Here is a 19,991-nt window from a genome sequence, read left to right as displayed (position 1 = left end):
AAACCCAGCCAGATGGGCAAGATATAAATAAAATTATGATGATGATGATGAATTATAGGAGCTGTAATTTTCTATGGGTGCTGGGAATTGTAACTATTTGTGGGGTAAACTGCAGTTCCCAGGATTGGGGCATGTGTGTGGTTTAAATATACGGTTGATTCCCATCAACCCCAGCCAGGATGACCAACAGATGGCATAAAAGGGGCATAGCTGCCAACAGTTCCCTTTTTTTAAGAGAAATTCCCTTAATCCGAATAGGATTCCTCGCAAGAAAAGGGAAAAGTTGGCGGCTATGAAAAGGGGAGGAAGAGAAGTTAGCGTCGCACAGGCACAGTCTCCAGTTGCTTGGGAAAAACCCTGGAGAGGAGGGGACTTTCAGTCTCAGCAAGGGGGACACACCTGCCGGAGATGAGTTGCTGTGCTTATTAGGCCTGACACTCCTGTGTCGATCGTGTTTTTGCTAATAAAGAGTTAACTCCAACTTGCTGAGTGTGTGTACATAGCACCTCCCAGGGCCTAGCTGCACTCCCAAGGAGACTAGTCCATGGTATTTTAAAAACAACAACCAGTAAACAAATTTCAGTACAAAACCATCATGTATTTAATGCAAAAGTTCAGAAGCCCCATAAAACCACCCAGTCAAACCTTCATAATGAAACCAGATTCCTGCCCCAGGAAGGGATTGCTTTCAGCACCCAAGGCAAGCCCTGCTTTTGGCAGGGATCAATGCTGCTCTGGAACTTCAGAGTAGAACCAAGCACAGTGGGGCACGGCCAATAGTCAAGGGTCTGGGGAGTTGGAGTCCAATAACACACTGAGGGCCACAGATTCTCCTTGCCCCCGTAAGAGAGGAATGTCCTAAGTTCATGGCAGAGGTGGCCAGCCCATCTCTCTCAGGTGGATTCTCTGATGTCCTGTAAGGTTCCACCACTCCCTGAAACTTTCGCTGCTCCCAGAGAAGGCCCTGCCTTCTCTGCCAAGTGGGTCATCTGATGCTTGGAGAAACTCGACCTGTTGCTGAAGCTGCTCCGGCACTCCAGGCACGAATAGGACTTGTTGCCCGTGTGGATCTTCTCGTGGGCCGTCAAGCTGGAGTGGTGCTTGAAGCTCTTCCCGCACTCGGAGCACACATACGGCTTCTCGCCCGTGTGGATCCTCTGGTGGTTCTTCAGGTCGATGCGTTGGCTGAAGCTCCTCCCGCACTCGGAGCACTGGTACGGCCTCTCGCCCGTGTGGATCCTTTGGTGCCGTGCCAGGATTGGCCTCGTGCTGTAACACTTCCAGCAAACTGGGCACCTGTGAAGCTTCTCCCTTGGAGGTTTTGTTTCCCGTGGGACGAGGAACGACTTCCACCGGTAAGTCCTCCCGGAATTGGTCCACACCTCTTCTCTTTCATCTATGAGGAGGCCTCCAGAGGCCTCACCTTTCTGCTCTAGTCTTCCCAAAGATTCCTCTCGTGTTTCTGAGTGCTCAGAACGGAGGAGTGGACCTTCAGCCTCGCCAAACATTATTCTATCACACAAAGAGGATGAGGAGAGGCAGTCCTGGCTCCAAGCCTCCTCTGCAGAAAGGAGAAGAGCAGATTGCACCTTACTTGTCTCAGGGGAAAGTTTAAAAGGGAAGCTATCTCTGCCTCAGAAACATTCCTCAGAAACTTTCTGGCTACAGGGAACCAGACAGAGGGCCTTCTCGGTAGTGGCGCCTGCCCTGTGGAACGCCCTCCCATCAGATGTCAAAGAGATAAACAACTACCTGACATTCAGAAGACATCTTAAGGCAGCCCTGTTCAGGGAAGTTTTTAATATGTAACGCTGTACTGTTTTTAACACTTGATTGGGAGCCACCCAGAGTGGCTGGGGAAACTCAGCCAGATGGGCAGGGTATAAATAATAAATTATTATTATTATTATTATTATTATTATTATTATTATCCCCACCCCCCCAAAAAAGTATCCTGCTCCCTTAAATAGCTCTTCTTCAAAAAGCTCTTGGTAAGGATGACAAAAGGTGGCACTGTGGGTTAAACCACAGAGCCTAGGACTTGCTGATCTGAAGGTCAGCGGTTTGAGTCCCCGCGACGGAGTGAGCTACCGCTGCTCAGTCCCTGCTCCTGCCTACCTAGCAGTTCGAAAGCACGTCAAAGTGCAAGTAGATAAATAGGTACTGCTCCGGCGGGAAGGTAAACGGTGTTTCTGTGCGCTGCTCTGGTTCGCCAGAAGTGGCTTAATCATGCTGGCCACATGACCTGGAAGCTGTACGCCGGCTCCCTCGGCCAGTAAAGCGAGAGGAGCACCGCAACCCCAGAGTCGGCCACAACTGGACCTAATGGTCAGGGGTCCCTTTACCTTTACTTTAAGGATGACCAAATGATCAAGGGGACGGATCAGCTCCCCTATGAGGAAAAGTTGCAGAGTTTGGGGCTACATATGGACTTATCCCTGCTCGTTTCCCCCAAAATGTTTCTAATGGGCACTCACTCGAAAAAGAAACATTATTCTGGGATCTTCTCATTAAAGTCTTGTTGGCTTCAAAGGAATAATCTTCTGGCTGAAGAGGCTTCTGCTTGGTCTCACTCGCCATACCACCACCTTTTGGAAGAGAAGAATATATTCACAAATGACAATTTAAAAACTTGTGGGACCACACACATGCAACACAACCATAGCTACTGGCTTCCAAAGCAGGGGGCCGATGGTGGGAATGGTTAGACTAATTCGTGGAAGCAGATAGGCTTATAAGCCATGGCAGCTAAATGGAGCTTTCCTGTTCAAAGGCAGGTTATCTCCAAATGCCGTAAGAACGTCAACAATATGGCCGGGGCTGTGGGCAGTGATGTCATCCAGCCAAGATTAGCTCTCTTCTCCTTTCTTTCCTTATATTCCAGCACTAAATGAGTTGAATTAACACCTTTCCACTCACAACGGCACAGAGAATAAAGGCTTGCAGCTTCTGACACAACTCCGAAGTCTCAAGGATCTAAAGAAAATGATTTGCGCTCTGATTTTGAATCCTGAGACTCACTTCTGTCAGCGGAGGGGGAGATCAGCCAGGTGGCTGTCAATACAGCTCCAAAGAACAGAAAAGGCAGGAAACTCAGTTTAGCTGTGATGCCTGCTCTTAGAGTTAAACTCTAGCTCAGATACACAAGAATACTGGTCTCTCTACGGAGCAGAAATAAAAAATATTTCAAGACAGGTCGCTGATTTCAAAAACCATTAATTGAGCAAAAGATCAGAGCATAAAGAATAAAAACCACTGTCACCAGACCAGCAATAAACTATATGGCTGAGGCTGATGGGAGATGTAGTGCAAAACATTTAGACAGCACCACGTTGGAAAGGCTGATATAGATATACATATTTTTTAAAACCAACCAACCTTGAGATACATGTTTTCTGGCTTTACATCTATCTTGTCAGGAAAAGTCTTTAGGAAATATGATATTCTGACTGAACTAGGAAGATTCAAGCCGGCTGGCCACGTTCTTTAAACGACATTACCTGAAATTCTCTCCATTTCCTTGGAGTCCGGTACACAGAGATTGTTGGTGCCTTTAGGCCTGGAAGTGAGGGTCAGCTTGGGAAAGAAACATCCTCCTTCAGAAGGGAAGACAAAAATACAAGTGGAATTAGGAAAATTTTACTCCTTCTGACACACTTCTCCATACTAACCTAGGTCCTAACCAGACCCTGAGATCATCTTTTGGGGCCCTTCTTCGTGTGCCTCCTCCACGAGAGATCCAGAGGGTGGCAGCACGAGAACGGGGCCTTTTCTGCAGTGGCTCCCTGTTTGTGAAAAGCTCTCCCCGGGGACATTGGCCTGGCGCCTTCATTATACACCTTTCAGCGCCAGGCAAAAACGTTCCTCTTCAACCAGGCCTGTGGCTGATGAACATTCTGTGTCCTTTTAAATGTGTTTTGTGGGAAGGAGGGATATTGGTTTATTTCAGTTTTCGTTCTCGTTTTTATTATGAATTTCGTGTTTTTATTTTGTATTTTTATGCTGTGAACTTCCCCAAGACCTTCGTATGAAAGGTGGTATACAAAATGAATAAATGAATAAATGCAGCTCCCAGAATTCTTTGGGGGAAGCCATGCCTGCTAAAGGGGTATAAGAATGCTTTAAATGTATGGTGAGGATGTGAACTTTTTTTTTTTTTTAAATGATATTTATTGGAAAAAAATTTAGAATTACAAAAAAAGACAAAACAGAAAAAAGAAAAAAAAAGAAAAAAGTAATCCATCATTCTCAAATTCAAATTCTCAACTTTCATTACCGTCTTTCTTTGACCTCCTCCTCCCTTTTCTTGTATCCCAATTAATAATCATCACAGCAAATCCTTTCCATAATTCATAATATTCTGTCATTACATTACCTTAATCTATTTTCATCTTATCTTATAAAGAACCTTAAAGCTTAAAGCTTAAATCTTATTTTTACCAACTTCTCATAACCATAATATTCTTACCTAATTCTTTAAACATTTTTGCTAGAGCCAAGTAATTTCATTTCAACATTTTTCTAACATTCATCAATTTTATAAAACAATCCTAACGATAGAAAAAAGAAATAAGCACAATCCAATCTTCATCCAGCGTCCCTTCCTCCTGGTCCCGGGTTTTGTCAGTCCTTTTTATCCCATTGATCTAGCGCATTAACCTGGTAACCTTATATCCGAGGCCCTCAAGTCTCTTCCATGTCCCTTCCGCAGCTCTTCTTCATATTTTCCTTTCACTCGTGGGAACTCCAGCTTGATAATGTTTTTGACCCTTTTCAGCAAATCAGCCCCTTTTCCATAGTCCGGACTAAACTCCATGTAATATTTAAGAACATGTTTCAGATTCCCTCCAAAATTGAGAGCCCCCACAGCTCCAAACATCTGACGGCCCATTGCCAGACTCAGAAAGGATGTGAACTTTGACAGGGAGCTTTTCCAAACCCTAAATGGGGATTGATCCTGAGGCCTTCTGTATGCATGCATGAATGAATTGATTTATTTTGGTCCCTGACCAGAGTACAACATATACAGTCAAACCTTGGATCCTGAACACCTTGGTACTCAGACGTTTTGGCTCCTGAACGCCGCAAACCCGGAAGTGAGTGTTCTGGTTTGCGAATGTTCTTTGGAATCCGAACGTCCGATGGGGCTTCTGTGGCTTCCGATTGGCTGCAGGAGCTTCCTACAGCCAATCAGAAGCTTTGGGTTCCAAACGTTTTGGAAGTCGAACGGACTTCCGGAATGGATTCCGTTCGACTTCCAAGGTACGATGGTACAACAACAGAGAACATACAAACATAAATAGATTAAAATTAAGCTCTATGAGTTAATACACGATAAATAATTCAAACTGCTAAAATATATAAGTTAAAGCCTTAATTGCTAATTTAAAACATATGAAGACATTGGCGGTTAGATTCATTCAAAGCTTGTCTCTTTAATTTTATAGCAGCAGCACAGAATTTAACCACTTTTAAGGTAATCTCTAGTTCCCTGTCCTCTGTTAAGTATTTCAAGTAATAATCATCAGTTCTGCTTGGGGTTTGCTGCATGATTTGAGCAATAAATACAGTGGTACCTCGGGTTAAGTACTTAATTCGTTCCGGAGGTCCGTTCTTAACTTGAAACTGTTCTTAACCTGAAGCACCACTTTAGCTAATGGGGCCTCCTGCTGCTGCTGTGCTGCCGGAGCACGATTTCTGTTCTCATCCTGAAGCAAAGTTCTTAAGCCAAGGTACTATTTCTGGGTTAGCGGAGTCTGTAACCTGAAGCGTATGTAACCTGAAGCGTATGTAACCCGAGGTACCACTCTATAGAGCGTATAACCTTGTAATAGTGACAATGTATGCAGAGCAAGTGCTCTAGCCACTGAGCTATGGCCCTTTCCTTACTCAAACTGACAGACGGGAAAAGTAGAGCTATTATATGCTTTCCTAGAGCCTTCCCAAGCCCTCTCAACACCGTTTATTGAGCAGCAAAGAAGGGATGCCTACCCAGAGAGGCCCAGTTGAAGTTGTTCTCTACCATGACATCTATATAGAGAGCTCTTTGGTCCGGATCCAAAAGGGCCCATTCTTCCTCACTGAAGTGGATCGCTACATCCTGAAAGGTCACCAAAACCTGGAAAGAAGACACAAGAACTTCGGAAGGGGCTTCATCCCAAGTCAGGTTGTTGATCCGCCGAGTTCACTAGTTTATAGACTGATCAACCAGAGGATCTCCAGGGTCCCAGGCAAGGAAATTGCATAGTACAGAGTCAGACCATCGGTCCATCTATTTTCTATGCCAGGCGTAGCCAACAAGATGCCCAGTTGACATTTTGCTGCACTACAAATCCCATCATCCCTGTCCATTGGCCATGCTGGCTGGGGCTGATGGGAGTTGGAGTCCAAAAACAAATCCAGAGGCCACCACAATAGCTACCCTTGATCAATGCTAACTGGGTTTCAAGACAGGGCTTTTCCTGGGACGTTCTACATGCATAAGAGGTGCTCTACAATTGACCTATATCCCTTCCCGAAAGGACTTGACGCCTTCGCACAAGCCACACAGTTGATCCATCTAATTAATTTTATTTATTGAATTTACAGTCGTACCTCAGAAGTCGAACGCAAGTTGAATGTTTTGGCTCCCAAACACCGCAAACCCAGAAGTGAGTGTTCCAGTTTGTGAACGTTCTTTGGAACCCGAATGTCCAATGCAGCTTACGTGGCTTCCGATTGGCTGCAAGATAGCTTCCTGCAGCCAATCGGAAGCCGCATCTTGGTTTCCAAACGTTTTGGAAGTCGAACGGACTTCCGGAATGGGTTCTGTTTGACTTCCGAGGTACCACTGTAAATACCGCCCTATAACCGGAGGTCTCAGGGCAGTTCACAGAACAAAATCAAAATATAAAACCACAAAACATATAATCAAAATAAAAACAACAGCCCAATAACCCCCCCAAAAAACCCCACATTTTAAAAGGGCATAGGATATCTAATTAAGTATTTTCTACACTGATTGGCAGAGAATCTCCAGGTTTTTGGGTAGGGTCCTTACAAGCTCTAGCTGAAGATAGCAGCAATTGTTTATGGGAGACTCTCAAACAAAGTACTTGTGTTATAAAATCCAACACATTCCCACTGCTCCTCTAACTGTTGCACCTCACTGTCTCTCCATAGAGCTTCTCAGGAGCAGCAGGTGGGGCTAAGGCCACCTTTCATACTGAAGCGAAGGGAAATTGGTAGGTTGTCGCCCCAGAGCCAGTTGTCCCCTTGCCCACCTGAGCTGGAACCAGAGCAACTGTTGCCACACCAGCAGGAAGAGGGGCTGGCTCAGAAAGCGTCAGGGATGCCATCCTTCTGAACGCGGTGGTGAAAATGGGTTCGTTCCAGTGGTTGAGCACTGCTGAAAGAAACAGAAGGGAGACAGCAGGAGAGGTAAGCCTCGAGCGTTGCTACAAAAGGGAATGAGGAAGGTGGAAGAGGCAAGCCTAGAATATTGTCATAAAATAGGAATGGGGACAACAGAAGAGGCAAGCTGCAGAAGTGAACCAGGATGGTGGAAGAGGCAAGCCTGAAATATTGCCATAAAATAGGAATGGGGACAACAGAAGAGGCAAGTTGCAGAGTTGAACCATGATGGTTGAAGACATGTCACACGCGGCAGTGAAAATGGGCTCATCCCAGTGGTTGAGCGCTGCTGAAAAAAACGTAAGCCGCAAGTATGGCTACAAAAGGCAACGAGGAAGGTGGAAGAGGCAAGCCATAAAGGAGAATGGGAACAACAGAAGAGCAAGCAAGAGAGTGAACCAGGATGGTGGAAGAGGCAAGCCTGAAATATTGACATAAAACAGAACGGGGACAACAGAAGAGGCAAGCTGTAGAAGTGAACCAGGATGGTGGAAGTGGCAAGCCTCTGTTTTTCTGGCTCACACAGATATCTTAGGAACCCATGACCTTGTTACTTTCTCCAAACATCCCCTGAGCCACACCTGGGTCACATGCCCACAATTTATTCAACTCCTGACACAAACAGCGAGGTGTCATCTTGAATGGCAATTTACAGTATTTACGCCACGTCATTTTAATATTTCAAATGCCCCTACAGATTCTTGGCTCTCCTCTGGCATTTGCAAATCCTCTAAGTAACCCTCCAGAACCCCCCCCCCAATTTCTTTTCAACAGAGCTATTAAACATGTTTTAATAAAATGCCTTAGACTCAGAATTATAGCATCACAAGGGATCCAAAGGGTCATTTAGCCCAACCCCCTGAAATGTCATGAATGTCCGTCTGCTCATTTCCCAATCCTCCAAACCTACAATAAGTCTGTCATTCTCTCAGAGGCTGCCTCCTCGCAGTGCTCCTGTGCTTTTGACAGCTTCATAACAGGCAGAAATGCTTCAGGTGAAGCTTTCCCCCCAAATACAGAAACAGTGAGCAGTTTCTGTTTTTTAAAAAATTTAAAGCAGAGACATCACCTTGCCAACAAAGGTCCGTATAGTGAAAGCCATGGTTTTCCCAGTAGTGATGTATGGAAGTGAGAGCTGGACCATAAAGAAGGCTGATCGCCGAAGAACGGATGCTTTTGAATTACAGTGCTGGAGGAGACTCTTGAGAGTCCCATGGACTGCAAGAAGATCAAACCTCTCCATTCTTAAGGAAATCAGCCCCGAGTGCTCACTGGAAGGACAGATCCTGAAGCTGAGGCTCCAGTACTTTGGCCACCTCATGAGAAGAGAAGACTCTCTGGAAAAGACCCTGGTGTTGGGAAAGATGGGGGGCACAAGGAGAAGGGGACGACAGAGGACGAGATGGTGGGACAGTGTTCTCGAAGCTACCAGCATGAGTTTGACCAAACTGCGGGAGGCAGTGGGAGACAGGAGGGCCTGACGTGCTCTGGTCCAGGGGGTCACGAAGAGTTGGAGACGACTAAACAACAACAACAACAGAGCTGCAAACTCTACCTTCCCCAAACTCTGGAAGTTTTGCCATAGAGGTCCCATCAGCCCTGGTTGGCATGGAGGTTGATGGGAGTTGTAGCGCCATCTGGGACTGATGGTAGTTGTAGTCCAAAACATTTAGAGAGTGTATCAAGTTGGGGGAGCCTTCTCTAAATCCATTTCTTTGCAAAGTGCACCATGGTTGCCACATTTGTTCTGGCATGGTAAAGTCACTCTGTGTAGGTTTGTTCAGCAATTTGGTTTAAGAATACAGTGGTACCTCGGGTTAAGTACTTAATTCTTTCTGGAGGTCCGTTCTTAACCTGAAACTGTTCTTAACCTGAAGCACCACTTTAACTAATGGGGCCTCCTGCTGCCGCCATGCTGCCACCATGCGATTTCTGTTCACATCCTGAAGCAAAGTTCTTAACCAGAGGTACTATTTCTGGTGCTGGAGGAGACTCTTGAGAGTCCCATGGACTGCAAAAAGATCAAACCAATCCATTCTTAAGGAAATCAGCCCTGAGTGCTCACTGGAAGGACAGATCTTGAAGCTGAGGCTCCAATACTTTGGCCACCTCATGAGAAGAGAAGACTCCCTGGAAAAGACCCTGATGTTGGGAAAGATGGAGGGCACAAGGAGAAGGGGACAACAGAGGACGAGATGATTGGACAGTGTTCTCGAAGCTACCAGCATGAGTTTGACCAAACTGCGGGAGGCAGTGGAAGACAGGAGGGCCTGACGTGCTCTGGTCCAGGGGGACAGGAAGAGTCTGACATGACTTAACAACAACAACTATTTCTGGGTTAGCGGAGTCTGTAACCTGAAGCATATGTAACCCGAGGTACTACTGTAAAAGGAAAACTCCCCTGCCTAGATCCAGGTTTGGGGCACCAACTGCAGCTTCCTGAAAGGCATGCGGGATTAGGAAATTGAGAATAGAACAACGCCTGCCACCTGGGCTCACCAAAACATCAAATAAACCCAGCTAGGTGTGCTCCACTTTCGCTTGCCTCGCTCTTATTTCATAGAGTGACAGAATCATAGAGTTGGAAGGGGTCCCAAGGATCATCCCAACCAACGCCCTACAGTGCAGGAATCTCAAAACGCCGCCCCCCTCCCAATTTGAAACCGTACAAGAGACCCTGCTTAGCTTTGCAAATGTGCCAGCAGCAGCCAATTGTTTAGTCCCAGGCTAGAACCTGCGGGCTTCAGCATCGCCCAGCCCCGCAAATTGCCAGGCGATAAAGGAGAGCTGTTCCCGGCACATGTGCAGAGCGCTGTTCGATTCCCACCCACATCTCGCTCGCGAGGGAGCCTTGCATGGGTCGGACACTTTCGGGGATGATCGGGGTTACAGAAAAGGGATCTCCCGCTCCCTTAAAAACAACCCTCCGCTCTGTGATCTGCCCCGCCTGCCCGGTGCCCGATCCCTTTCTCTCCCCAGGATCTACCTCCGCTTCCTTCCTTGCCCCTCGTGGCGCAGGGCAGCGGGCGTCTTGCTCCACGCAAAGTCTCCCCGGGGTTGGCCTCCGCCTGCCCCCCGGCTACCCTTGGGGAAATAAATCGAGACCACAAGGGAGCTGGAGGAGGAAGAGGAGAAGAAGCCACCGAAGCCCCGAGCCGCTCTGTTATGGATGAGATTCCTGCATTGCAGGGGGTTGGGCTAGATGACCACCAGGGATCCCCGCTCCCAAGTCTACAGTTCTGTGCCTCGCTTAAAACAGCTGCTTCAGGCTTCCGGTTCCCAGCTTCCGCCTCATCTTTGGCCATCCTGCTTCCGGAGAGGGGAGTTGGCTGGAGGAGGAGGAGCGCAGGAGCTGCCTTGCCACCGACCTCTGAATGCTTTCCGAGCCGCAGCTCAGAGCAGCGCCGCCTATCTCCTGCGCATAAGCGTGAAACTCTGGAAGGGACCCCTGGGCATCATCCAGTCCAACCCCCTGCAATGCAGGAATATGCAGCTGACCTCTTGCAACCTTGGCAGGATCAGCACCATGCTCTAAGCGGCGGAGCTATCCTCTACCTCGCCGGCTGTTTTTTGGCTGGTTCCTGGCAGGGGATTTGGTGAGTCCAGAGGCAGGGAGTCCCAAAGTGTAGGTGCCGCCACACTAAAAGATTAATTTCCTTATTCCAGTTCACCAATAATTTATTAGGGACTCTCCATCACTAGCTGCAAACTGTGGTTGCAGGTGAAAAATATAAGATCTCCTTCACCAGGCCCAGCTCTTGAATGTTCTCAGCCAGGACACTGAGATCCAGCGCCGGTTCCCTCATTGCGAGAAGTGAGGTTACAGGGAACCAGACAGACGGCCTTCTCGGTAGTGGCACCCACCCTGTGAAACACCCTCCCTTCAGATCTGAAGGAAATAAGCAGCTATCCTATCTTTAAAAGACATCTGAACGCAGCCCTGTTTAGGGAAGTTTTTAATATTTAATGCTGTACTGTTTTTAACATTTGATTGGGAGCTGCCCAGAGTGGCTGGGGAGACTCAGCCAGATGGGCGGGGTATAAATAAATTATTATTATTATTATTATTATTATTATTCTCTCGACTTCAGTCTGGCTCCAACCGGAAACCCACACCCAAGATAACAGATCCTGCAGCTGCTCATCGCAGTACAGTCCCTTGACTGTCTTGGAAAGGTCTTATATTATTGAAGACAGACAAAAAGCAGTCTTATTGTTGCCGATTCCTGCATCGCAGGGGGTTAGACTAGATGCCCCTTAGGATTCCGTCCAACTCTACAATTCTATTATTCTATTATTCATTAATTCATCACCTTCCATGCAGACTCCCTTGAAATGTGTTGGACGCTCATTCATTGGAGGTTTTTAAACAGAGGCTGGGTGGCAATCTGTCAGTGATTCCTTATCTGAGATACCTGTGTGACAGGGGGTTGGACTAGAGGACCTTCGGAGAGTCCCATTCAAAACACTACTATGATTCTATACAATCATCTCAGCTGTACTCTTACATTTGTATAGAAGGGAACTATTTATGGCAGCATATTGGAGATGTAATAAAGATAATGCTTCTTCGATGCATATGTTTATGCAATATCCTATGCTTATGAAGTTTTGGGAGAAGGTCCCTGATTGTTATATTGTAAATACTACTTTTTTGGCACGGGGGGGGGGTGTAGTACTGTCAGAGGATAACATTATTTTAAATTACGTTGGATTTGACAACCTGTCAACGTAAATGATTTTGCTGTGCCTTCGCTACAGCTAAAAGACTTGAGTCAGTGGAATGATAAATCTATAGTCGCCCTTTATTCTGACAACTCTTGCAACAGACAGACAGATAGCTTATAGACACAGATTGTGTCTGGACAAATAGAATGACATTTGGAATACATTTATAAAAAAATACAGTGGGTTAAATAGATAGGTAGATAGATAGATAGATAGATAGATAATTTATTACGGTCAGAGACCAGCTTATAAAACACACTTGGAGGTACAATCCCAGAAAGAAAACAAACAGTTAAAACAATGTACAACAATAAATTATAAATTTATAAATGCGATAAGCATATGGACACTTAAAACTTTAAGATAAGCTACCGCATAGATATGACACAGAGTCACCCATGGAACCGAGTTTGGGGGTTTTCTTCACGAACTAGTTTGAGTCGGGGGATGGTCTGCGCCTACAGATCTGTACACAGTGGGTTACAAATAAATGTATATGTATTAGAATAATAATTTCACTCATATACCTTTGTATTATGGAATTATAGTGGCTGTTTCTTTTAATGCTCCTTTTCCTTTTTTCGCGTTATTTTGCTCAATCGAAATGTTTTCAATAAAATAGAATTAAAATAAATAAACCAGCAGCAACATCATACTAAACGAACACTCAAGGCAAAGCTCCATGGTGCTGATGGGAGGGCACCAGCTTGGGGAAGGCTGCATAGTGGCATCTTACGGTAGCAGCCTTTCAGCTGTCACAAGACTCTGAAAATGCTTCTCCCACCCCACCGCCTTCTCCTCCTCCCGTTAACAGGGTTAAGGAGAGCGAGCCTTCGTTCCTAGAGAGGCCGCGAGAGCCTCTTCCGGCTTCGCTCAACCTTGGCTGGAGGACCCGAGGGAGCAGGGCAGCTGGTGGGCGGTGATGTCGGTGAGTGTGAAAAGCGCCCGCTTTCGGGTTCAGCAGAGCCCTTCGTCAGGCTGGAGGCTAAGCAGAGCAAGGGACAGAGGAGAGGGGTGGGGGAAAGGGCCTGGCGATGTTGCGGCCACAAAGCCCACATTTAATGCATTTAATCCCAGTCTTCTATGGGGAGGAGACTGCAAGCTCAGTTGGGTAAGGGCGTAGTAGTTTGCTCTGCAAGTTTCAGGTTACACCGAGGGCTGCTGGGAGAAAAGAGCACACAATGGCTGACCCCTCGTTTGTTTTAATATATATATATATAATAGATAAATAAAACTGACATGTCTCCACAGCCCCAGATGGAAATCTGCAATCTCCTCCAACCCTCCCTCTTAAAGCTGTTACTAAATACTATATTTAATAACGCACACCTTCTTGTTTGCTTAACAGTCTCTTGACAGCAGGAAGCGGAAAAGTTGGCCTCTGTTTTCCTATATTTTGGCTATTGTGTCCAAATCGATGCCGTTTGAGAGGTCTTGGGATCGCTTCCAGACTGTCACTATTTTTGAGCGTTTCGGGTATTTGGGGGATTCAGTCACATCGGTACAGCCAATAGAGGTTTCCCAACTGACGTTACTGGCTCAAACCACAGCAAAATCTTTACAGTGCAGAGAGGAAACAGCAAAGTCATCAATTTTCTCAACTGAAATTGAAGTTTTTTTGTGGGGGCGGAATGCAGATGAAAACACAGACATTCATAATTCAACAGCAACAACAATCTCTTCTTAAGATTTGGAAACATGCATTGTCGCTGAATATTGACCTTATTCTTTGTTTCCATTTGGCAGAAGCATTCCCCATGAAGAATATTGATTTATGATTATACCCTGCAGAGAGAGGGTAATATTTTCAGGCAATGCATTGATTTTTGGAGGGAACAAGTACTTGGAGTGCTTCTGGCTCAGCCCCGTTTTTTACTGCAGTGTCTGCTGAGCTGAGAAATGTGTCTGCCTGGATCTCCAGCTGCATTAGCAGGACTGAAGCAGAAGGGGATTCAGTGCGCCTTGAATCAGAGAAAGGAAGAGAAAAGGGCCTTTCTGTCGACGTGGTCAAGATTACTAGGAAATTCTATCAAAGACGGAGTGCTCCAGACATATTATGAAAAAGGTCTTGAAATAGATGATGAGAGGATTATAATTTTAAAAGAGGTTTTGAAGAAGAGAGAGAATTACAGTGGTACCTCGGGTTACATACGCTTCAGGTTACAGACTCCACTAACCCAGAAATAGTTCTTCAGGTTAAGAACTTTGCTTCAGGATGAGAACAGAAATCTTGCTCCGGCGGCACGGCGGCAGCAGGAGGCCCCATTAGCTAAAGTGGTGCTTCAGGTTAAGAACAGTTTCAGGTTAAGAACGGACCTCTGGAACAAATTAAGTACTTAACCCAAAGTACCACTGTATAAATTTTTGACGGAGGCCCTTTAAAAAAAATATATCTGCTTTAGATGGGAATTCCCTGAAGGGATTTCCTTTACTTATAAAGGCAAAAAACAAAGGTGTGTAGATTTAGACAGAACTATATGGGAAACAGATTCAAAAGAAAGGAAATTACCAAATGCTTTTTTCTTATATGGTGTCCAATCTCCCTTCCCATCAGGGCAAGAGGGTCTTTCAACAGTCAAAGCTTTCCCCAAAGGATCCTGGGAACTGTAGTTTGTTAAGCATCCTCAGAGTTCGTAGGAGTCCCCTCCCCATATTTTCCTCAGAGAGCTATAATTTCCAGAGTGGTCCTCTTTCCTTTTCTGCCCCTCTTTACTGAACAAGATCTCTGCTGCTCTGTTGCTAGGTTCTGAGTCTGCAGAAGCAAGAAAAAATGAATCTCCCTGAGACAGAGGACGCTCTTCAAGACACTTGGCAGGGATTGCTCTTCCAGGATATCAAGCAAGAGGCCGATGATGGAGTTGCTACCTTCTCAGGCAAGGATCCTCTTTGCTTGATTGCCCTCTCATCCTATCCTGGGACTCCCGCCCCCTCCAATTTGACCCCAAAGGATCAGTATTGACCACTTTGGGAAACTGTGCTCTAGAGATGGGGAACAATAGACATTCTGCTGTTAATCACCATGATTACTGGTCATTTATAGATCTAATCTCCATGAATTTAGAGTCACACATACCCTGGTTAGTTGGTTTTTAAAGCCGGAGATTATTTAATTATTTGATGTATTTATTATCCCACCTTTCTACCACGGCAGCTTACAGGTCAGTACAGTCAAACCTCGGCTCCTGAACGGCTCTGTTTTCAAACGTTTTGGCTTCCGAATGCTGAAAACCTGGGAGTAAATGCTCTGGTTTTCTAATGTTTTTCGGAAGCCAATCGTCCGATGCGGCTTCCGCTTGAGTGCAGGAAGCTCTTGCAACCAATCGGAAGCCGTGCCTCAGTTGTCGGACGTTTCAAAAGCCAAATGGGCTTCCAGAATGGATTATGTTCAACAACCTGAGGTTTGACTGTATCAAATACAAAGGAATAAAACTATCTTGACAGGAAACAATAGTTAAAAGTACATTGAAACACATTTAAAACCAGGCTTAAGATGCAGTTTGCCCTGACAGCGGCCTAGTGGTCTGCATCGCCTGCACCTTGGTTTTCAAAAGCCTGGATTAATAGGAAGGCCTTAGGATAACAAATAGGAAAGCAGTTTAACATCTCCTGAGAGGTAATTCCACAATATGGGGGCTGCCACAGAAAAGGCTCTGTGCTTCTGACAGAGAGAATGGTCTCACCTGAGGAGCTCAGCACCCAGGCAAGTTCGTATAGGGAGATCTGATGTTTCAGGTGGGGCTTCCAAGCACTTTTCAAAGGCAGCCCCACCTAGAGCAGGTTACAGTAGTCTAACTGGGATGTAATTCAGGCATGTGGCACCGTCGCTGTTTCCATGCAGCTGCTCCTAGTGTGTAGCCAGTGTTCCTTCCTTCCTTTCTCTGCCCCTCCATCTCTCTCCAAAAAAAAAAGACGCACATTGCAATTCTGTTCTTATTCCGGCAGGTGATGCGTGGATGTGTGGGAATGAGCCAAATCAGGCTGGAAACCCTGCAGAAGTGGAACCACATGCGATGCTACTGAGAGGAGCAGAACAGAATTTATCTTGGAGCCCCAATCTGGGAGATGAAGCCTCTGAGAGCCAGCAGGGAAACTGCCTAGCAGAAGAGGAGGACAACTTGATTGATCACCAGGGCAGGTACGAGGAACTGGAGGACAGAATATTCCAGCAGGGTCTCCCCGAGGATCAGCACGAAAAAGGACCCCTTGGGTGTGTAGAAGTCTTAAGGGAGACGTCTGATCTTCTGGCACATGGAATAATCCAAGCCAACAGAGCTCTGTTCAAATGCCCAGATTGTGGCCAAAACTTTAACAGTAGATCGGTCCTCATTAAACATCAGAGGATCCACACGGGAGAGAAGCCTTTCAAGTGCTCCGTTTGTGGGAAGGGCTTCCGCCAACACTCTCACCTTGTTAACCACGAGAGAATCCACACCGGAGAGAAACCGTACAGCTGTCCCAGCTGCGGGAAAAGCTTTGGTGACCCCTCACACCTCATCAGGCACAAGAGGACCCACATGAGAGAGAGGCCGTACAAGTGCTTGGTGTGTGGAAAGAGTTTCTGCACAGGGAACGAGCTTCTCATGCATGAGAGAATCCACACGAGCGAGAAACCGTGCCAGTGCGCTGCCTGTGGGCAAAGCTTCACTAGGATGTCGGTCCTCATTAGCCACCAGAGGATGCATACAGGGGAGAAGCCACACAAATGCTCCGAGTGCGAGAAGTGCTTCCAATACAATTCGCAGCTCGCAAAACATCAGAAAATCCACACAGGAGAGAAGCCCTACGAATGCTCCGAGTGCGGGAAGTGCTTCCGGCAGCATTCCCAGCTCGTGAACCACCAGGGCATCCACACGGGTGAGAAGCCCTACAAATGCCCCGAGTGCGGGAAGTGCTTCCGGCAGCAATCGCAACTTGTGAAACACCAGAGGATCCACACGGGAGAGAAGCCCTACAAGTGCGCGCAGTGCGGAAAATGCTTCCGGCAGCACTCTCAGCTCGGGAGCCACCAGAGAATCCACACAGGGGAGAGGCCATATGCGTGTTCAGATTGTGGCAGGGCCTTCAGCGACCCGTCTCACCTCAACAGACACAAAAGAACCCATACCGGAGAGAAACCTTGCGAGTGCTCTGTTTGCGGGAAAAGCTTTAGCACCAGTGCCTATCTTACGACTCACATGAGAATCCACACAGGAGAGAAACCGTATCAGTGCTCAGAGTGTGGGAAAAGCTTCAACCACAATTCAGGTCTCCTTGCCCATGAGAGAATCCACAGGGGAGAGAAGCCATATAAATGCCCGGAATGTGGCCAAAGCTTTAGCAGCAGATCAGTCCTCATTAAACATCAGAGAATCCACACGGGAGAAAAACCTTTCAAATGCTCCATTTGTGGGAAGGACTTCCGCCAGCACTCGCAGCTCATGAACCACGAGAGAACCCACACGGGGGAGAAACCCTTTAGCTGCCCCGACTGCGGGAAAAGCTTTGGGGACCCCTCGCACCTGATCAGGCACAAGAGGACCCACACACGAGACAGGCCGTACAAATGCCTGGCCTGTGGGAAGAGCTTCTGCACAGGGAACGAGCTACTTGTGCACGAAAGGACCCACACGAGCGACAGGCCGTGTCGGTGCTCGGAATGCGGGAAATGCTTCCGGAGGAGGTCAGCCCTTATCAGTCACCAGAGAATCCACACGGGAGAGAAGCCGTACAAATGCTCCGAGTGCGGGAAGTGCTTCCGAGAGCGCTCCCCGCTTGTGAAACACCAGAGAATCCACACAGGGGAGAAACCGTACACATGTTTGGAGTGTGGGAAGTGCTTCCGTCAGCTCTCGCAGCTTGTGAACCACCGGAGAATCCACACAGGGGAGAGGCCGTTCGTGTGTCCCGAATGTGGGCGGAACTTCAGCGACCCCTCGCACCTCTTCAGGCACAAGAAAATCCACGTAGCACGAGAAACCTTGTAAAGGTTTGCGTCGTCTACCTTCTTCCTCATCCGAGAATCCAAATCATTGAGTTAGGAGAGAAACCGTATCAGCAATCGAGAGTGCAGGGTAAAAGCTTCGACCACGTTTATGGCTACACAGCAGAGAGAAACTGTACAAAGGCATAGATTGCAGGAAAAGCTTCCATGGTGGCTGACGGATCATCGCACACAGGAAAGCAAAAACGGTGCAGAAAGAAGATTATGGGGGCAGATTTTTTTAGCCAGGCTGAGCTAGTTTCTCACCAGAGCAGGGTTGGTCTCAAAACTGTTCACCTCCAGCAAACACTTAAAAGAAGAAGAAGAAGAAGAGTTTGGATTTTATATCCCACCTTTCACTCCCCTTCAGGAGTCTCAAAGCGGCTAACATTCTCCTTTCCCTTCCTCCCCCACAACAAACACTCTGTGAGGTGAGTGGGGCTGAGAGACTTCAAAGAAGTGTGACTGGCCCAAGGTCACCCAGCAGCTGCATGTGGAGGAGCGGAGACTCGAACCCGGTTCCCCAGATTACGAGACTACCGCTCTTAACCACTACACCACACTGGCACCACAAGGGCTGAAACTTACTTAACCCACCAGCAACAAACGTGAGGCCCACCAGTCACAAGATGCGAGGGCAGAGCCAGTCGCAAAATAGGGGCAGATCTGAGATGAAGTTCAGCAGAGTCAGCTGAAAACCACTGCTCCCTGATCTCAGTTTCTAAATTCTTTGCCTTAGCAATTTCCCTGTAACACAGAGTTCCACAGTTCAGCTTTCCTCAAGCTGTGAGCAGTATCATGGAAGAATCATGATAGCTTTGTTTTAGGCAGAATTTTGCTCTAAGTGGAGAAGTCAAATTATTTTATGTTTCCTTTCTCTCCATGCATCTCTCACAAGTACTTTTATTCACCTCCTGCTATTTCTTCTCCTTTCCTCCCTTCACCGTTCCCTATGCCCACTCCAAGCTGCCAGTTTCTTTCATTCCTCCTATAACAGCTTTCTTCCTTCTTTCCTTTCATTGCTATTCTCAGGTGTGTGGGGATTTCTTACGGGAAGGGCGAAATATTATTATTGTTATTTGAAATATTAACCTTTGAATATGTGATTTCCCTCAATATTTCCTCTGGCCGGTTCCCTCCAGAGGAAGAACTTCATTTCTTCCTGCTCCTCTAAATTTCTGTCTCCCAGGAAACTTGACCCGGTGTGCAATAAAATTATGGTGCTGACATTGGTCCAACAGTTCGGGAACCAGACAGGCGAGTGAGGAGAAAGCACTGGGCAGGTGATGGCGCTGAACTCCACCTGAGAGTGGATTGAGATTCCTGGCCCGCTGTTTTAAGAAATACGGTTTGCCCATGGGCAAAAGAAGCCTGATGGACTATTCCCAGTTTAATGAACACCTGTTTACACACAGAACATAGGAATAGCCTGCTGGATCAAGCCAGGGGCCCATCTAGTCCAGCATTCTGTTCTCACAGTGGCCAACCAGATGCCTCAATGGGAAGCTGGCTAGCAGGACTGATAAAACTGTCCCTAAATCAGTGGGTGGCACTGTGGTCTAAACCACTGAGCCTCTTGAGCTTGCCAATCCTAAGGTTGGTAGTTTGAATCCCCGTGACGGGGTGAGCTCCCATTACTCTGCCCCAGCTCCTGCCAACCTAGCAGTTTGAAAGCACACCAGCGCGAGTAGATAAATAGGTACCACTGTGGCGGGAAGGTAAACGGCGTTTCCGTGCACTCTGGCACTCATCACGGTGTCCTGTTGCGCCAGAAGCTGCTTAGTCATGCTGGCCATATGGCTCAGAAAGCAGTCTGTGGACAAACACCGGCTCTCTTGGCCTGAAAGCGGAATTGAGTGCTGCACCCAAAGTTGAATTCGACTGGACTTAACCAGAGGTCCTATACATTTAC

At 47.0% G+C, this 19,991-nt stretch overlaps 3 protein-coding genes across 8 annotated transcripts in view; 1 reads left to right on the top strand and 2 right to left on the bottom strand.

Annotated features, from left to right (window-relative positions):
* Nucleotides 1–19,991, bottom strand: part of LOC308469610 (uncharacterized protein) — a 59,394-nt gene that overhangs the window by 10,026 nt on the left and 29,377 nt on the right. The window lies entirely within an intron of this gene.
* Nucleotides 578–10,908, bottom strand: LOC308469805 (zinc finger protein 34-like). Of its 4 annotated transcripts, none has more exons than XM_080992769.1 (6): nt 10,379–10,908; nt 7,263–7,384; nt 5,992–6,118; nt 3,501–3,596; nt 2,478–2,588; nt 578–1,561 (listed from the first exon to the last, which is right to left on the bottom strand). In XM_080992769.1, exons 1-6 carry the CDS (start codon nt 10,695–10,697, stop codon nt 894–896), a joined length of 1,443 nt encoding a protein of 480 aa, XP_080848895.1. In that variant the 5' UTR covers nt 10,698–10,908; the 3' UTR covers nt 578–893. The 4 variants fall into 4 exon arrangements, with proteins under 4 accessions (XP_080848895.1, XP_080848894.1, XP_080848897.1 ...); XM_080992768.1 differs by having other exon boundaries at nt 7,263–7,387; nt 10,379–10,907; XM_080992771.1 differs by lacking the exon at nt 10,379–10,908 and adding an exon at nt 9,892–9,925 and having other exon boundaries at nt 7,263–7,387.
* On the top strand, nt 12,985–19,306 carry LOC308469456 (uncharacterized protein). Of its 3 annotated transcripts, none has more exons than XM_080991941.1 (3): nt 12,985–13,048; nt 14,864–14,993; nt 16,063–19,306. In XM_080991941.1, exons 1-3 carry the CDS (start codon nt 13,043–13,045, stop codon nt 18,081–18,083), a joined length of 2,157 nt encoding a protein of 718 aa, XP_080848067.1. In that variant the 5' UTR covers nt 12,985–13,042; the 3' UTR covers nt 18,084–19,306. The 3 variants fall into 3 exon arrangements, with proteins under 3 accessions (XP_080848067.1, XP_080848065.1, XP_080848066.1); XM_080991939.1 differs by lacking the exon at nt 12,985–13,048 and adding an exon at nt 13,855–13,918; XM_080991940.1 differs by lacking the exon at nt 12,985–13,048 and adding an exon at nt 13,971–14,185.

Source organism: Podarcis pityusensis, assembly GCF_964106645.2.
Source record: "Podarcis pityusensis genome assembly, chromosome: 2".
NCBI classification, from domain to species: Eukaryota; Metazoa; Chordata; class Lepidosauria; order Squamata; family Lacertidae; genus Podarcis; species Podarcis pityusensis.
This window is presented reverse-complemented; position numbering and strand designations above follow the sequence as displayed.

What these genes read in the sequence shown, in the direction of transcription:
- LOC308469805 (XM_080992768.1), bottom strand. Translation starts at nt 10,697, where the DNA reads ATGGCCAAAGATGAGGCGGAAGCTGGGAACCGGAAGCCTGAAGCAGCT. An exon ending in GGGCAAGGAAGGAAGCGGAG is followed by an intron (nt 7,388 to 10,378) that starts GTAGATCCTGGG and finishes TGTTTCTTTCAG; the next exon opens with CAGTGCTCAACCACTGGAAC. An exon ending in GGAAATGGAGAGAATTTCAG is followed by an intron (nt 2,589 to 3,500) that starts GTAATGTCGTTT and finishes CTCTTCCAAAAG; the next exon opens with GTGGTGGTATGGCGAGTGAG.
- LOC308469456 (XM_080991939.1), top strand. Translation starts at nt 13,895, where the DNA reads ATGATTATACCCTGCAGAGAGAGG. An exon ending in TTATACCCTGCAGAGAGAGG is followed by an intron (nt 13,919 to 14,863) that starts GTAATATTTTCA and finishes CTCTGTTGCTAG; the next exon opens with GTTCTGAGTCTGCAGAAGCA. An exon ending in TGGAGTTGCTACCTTCTCAG is followed by an intron (nt 14,994 to 16,062) that starts GCAAGGATCCTC and finishes TTATTCCGGCAG; the next exon opens with GTGATGCGTGGATGTGTGGG.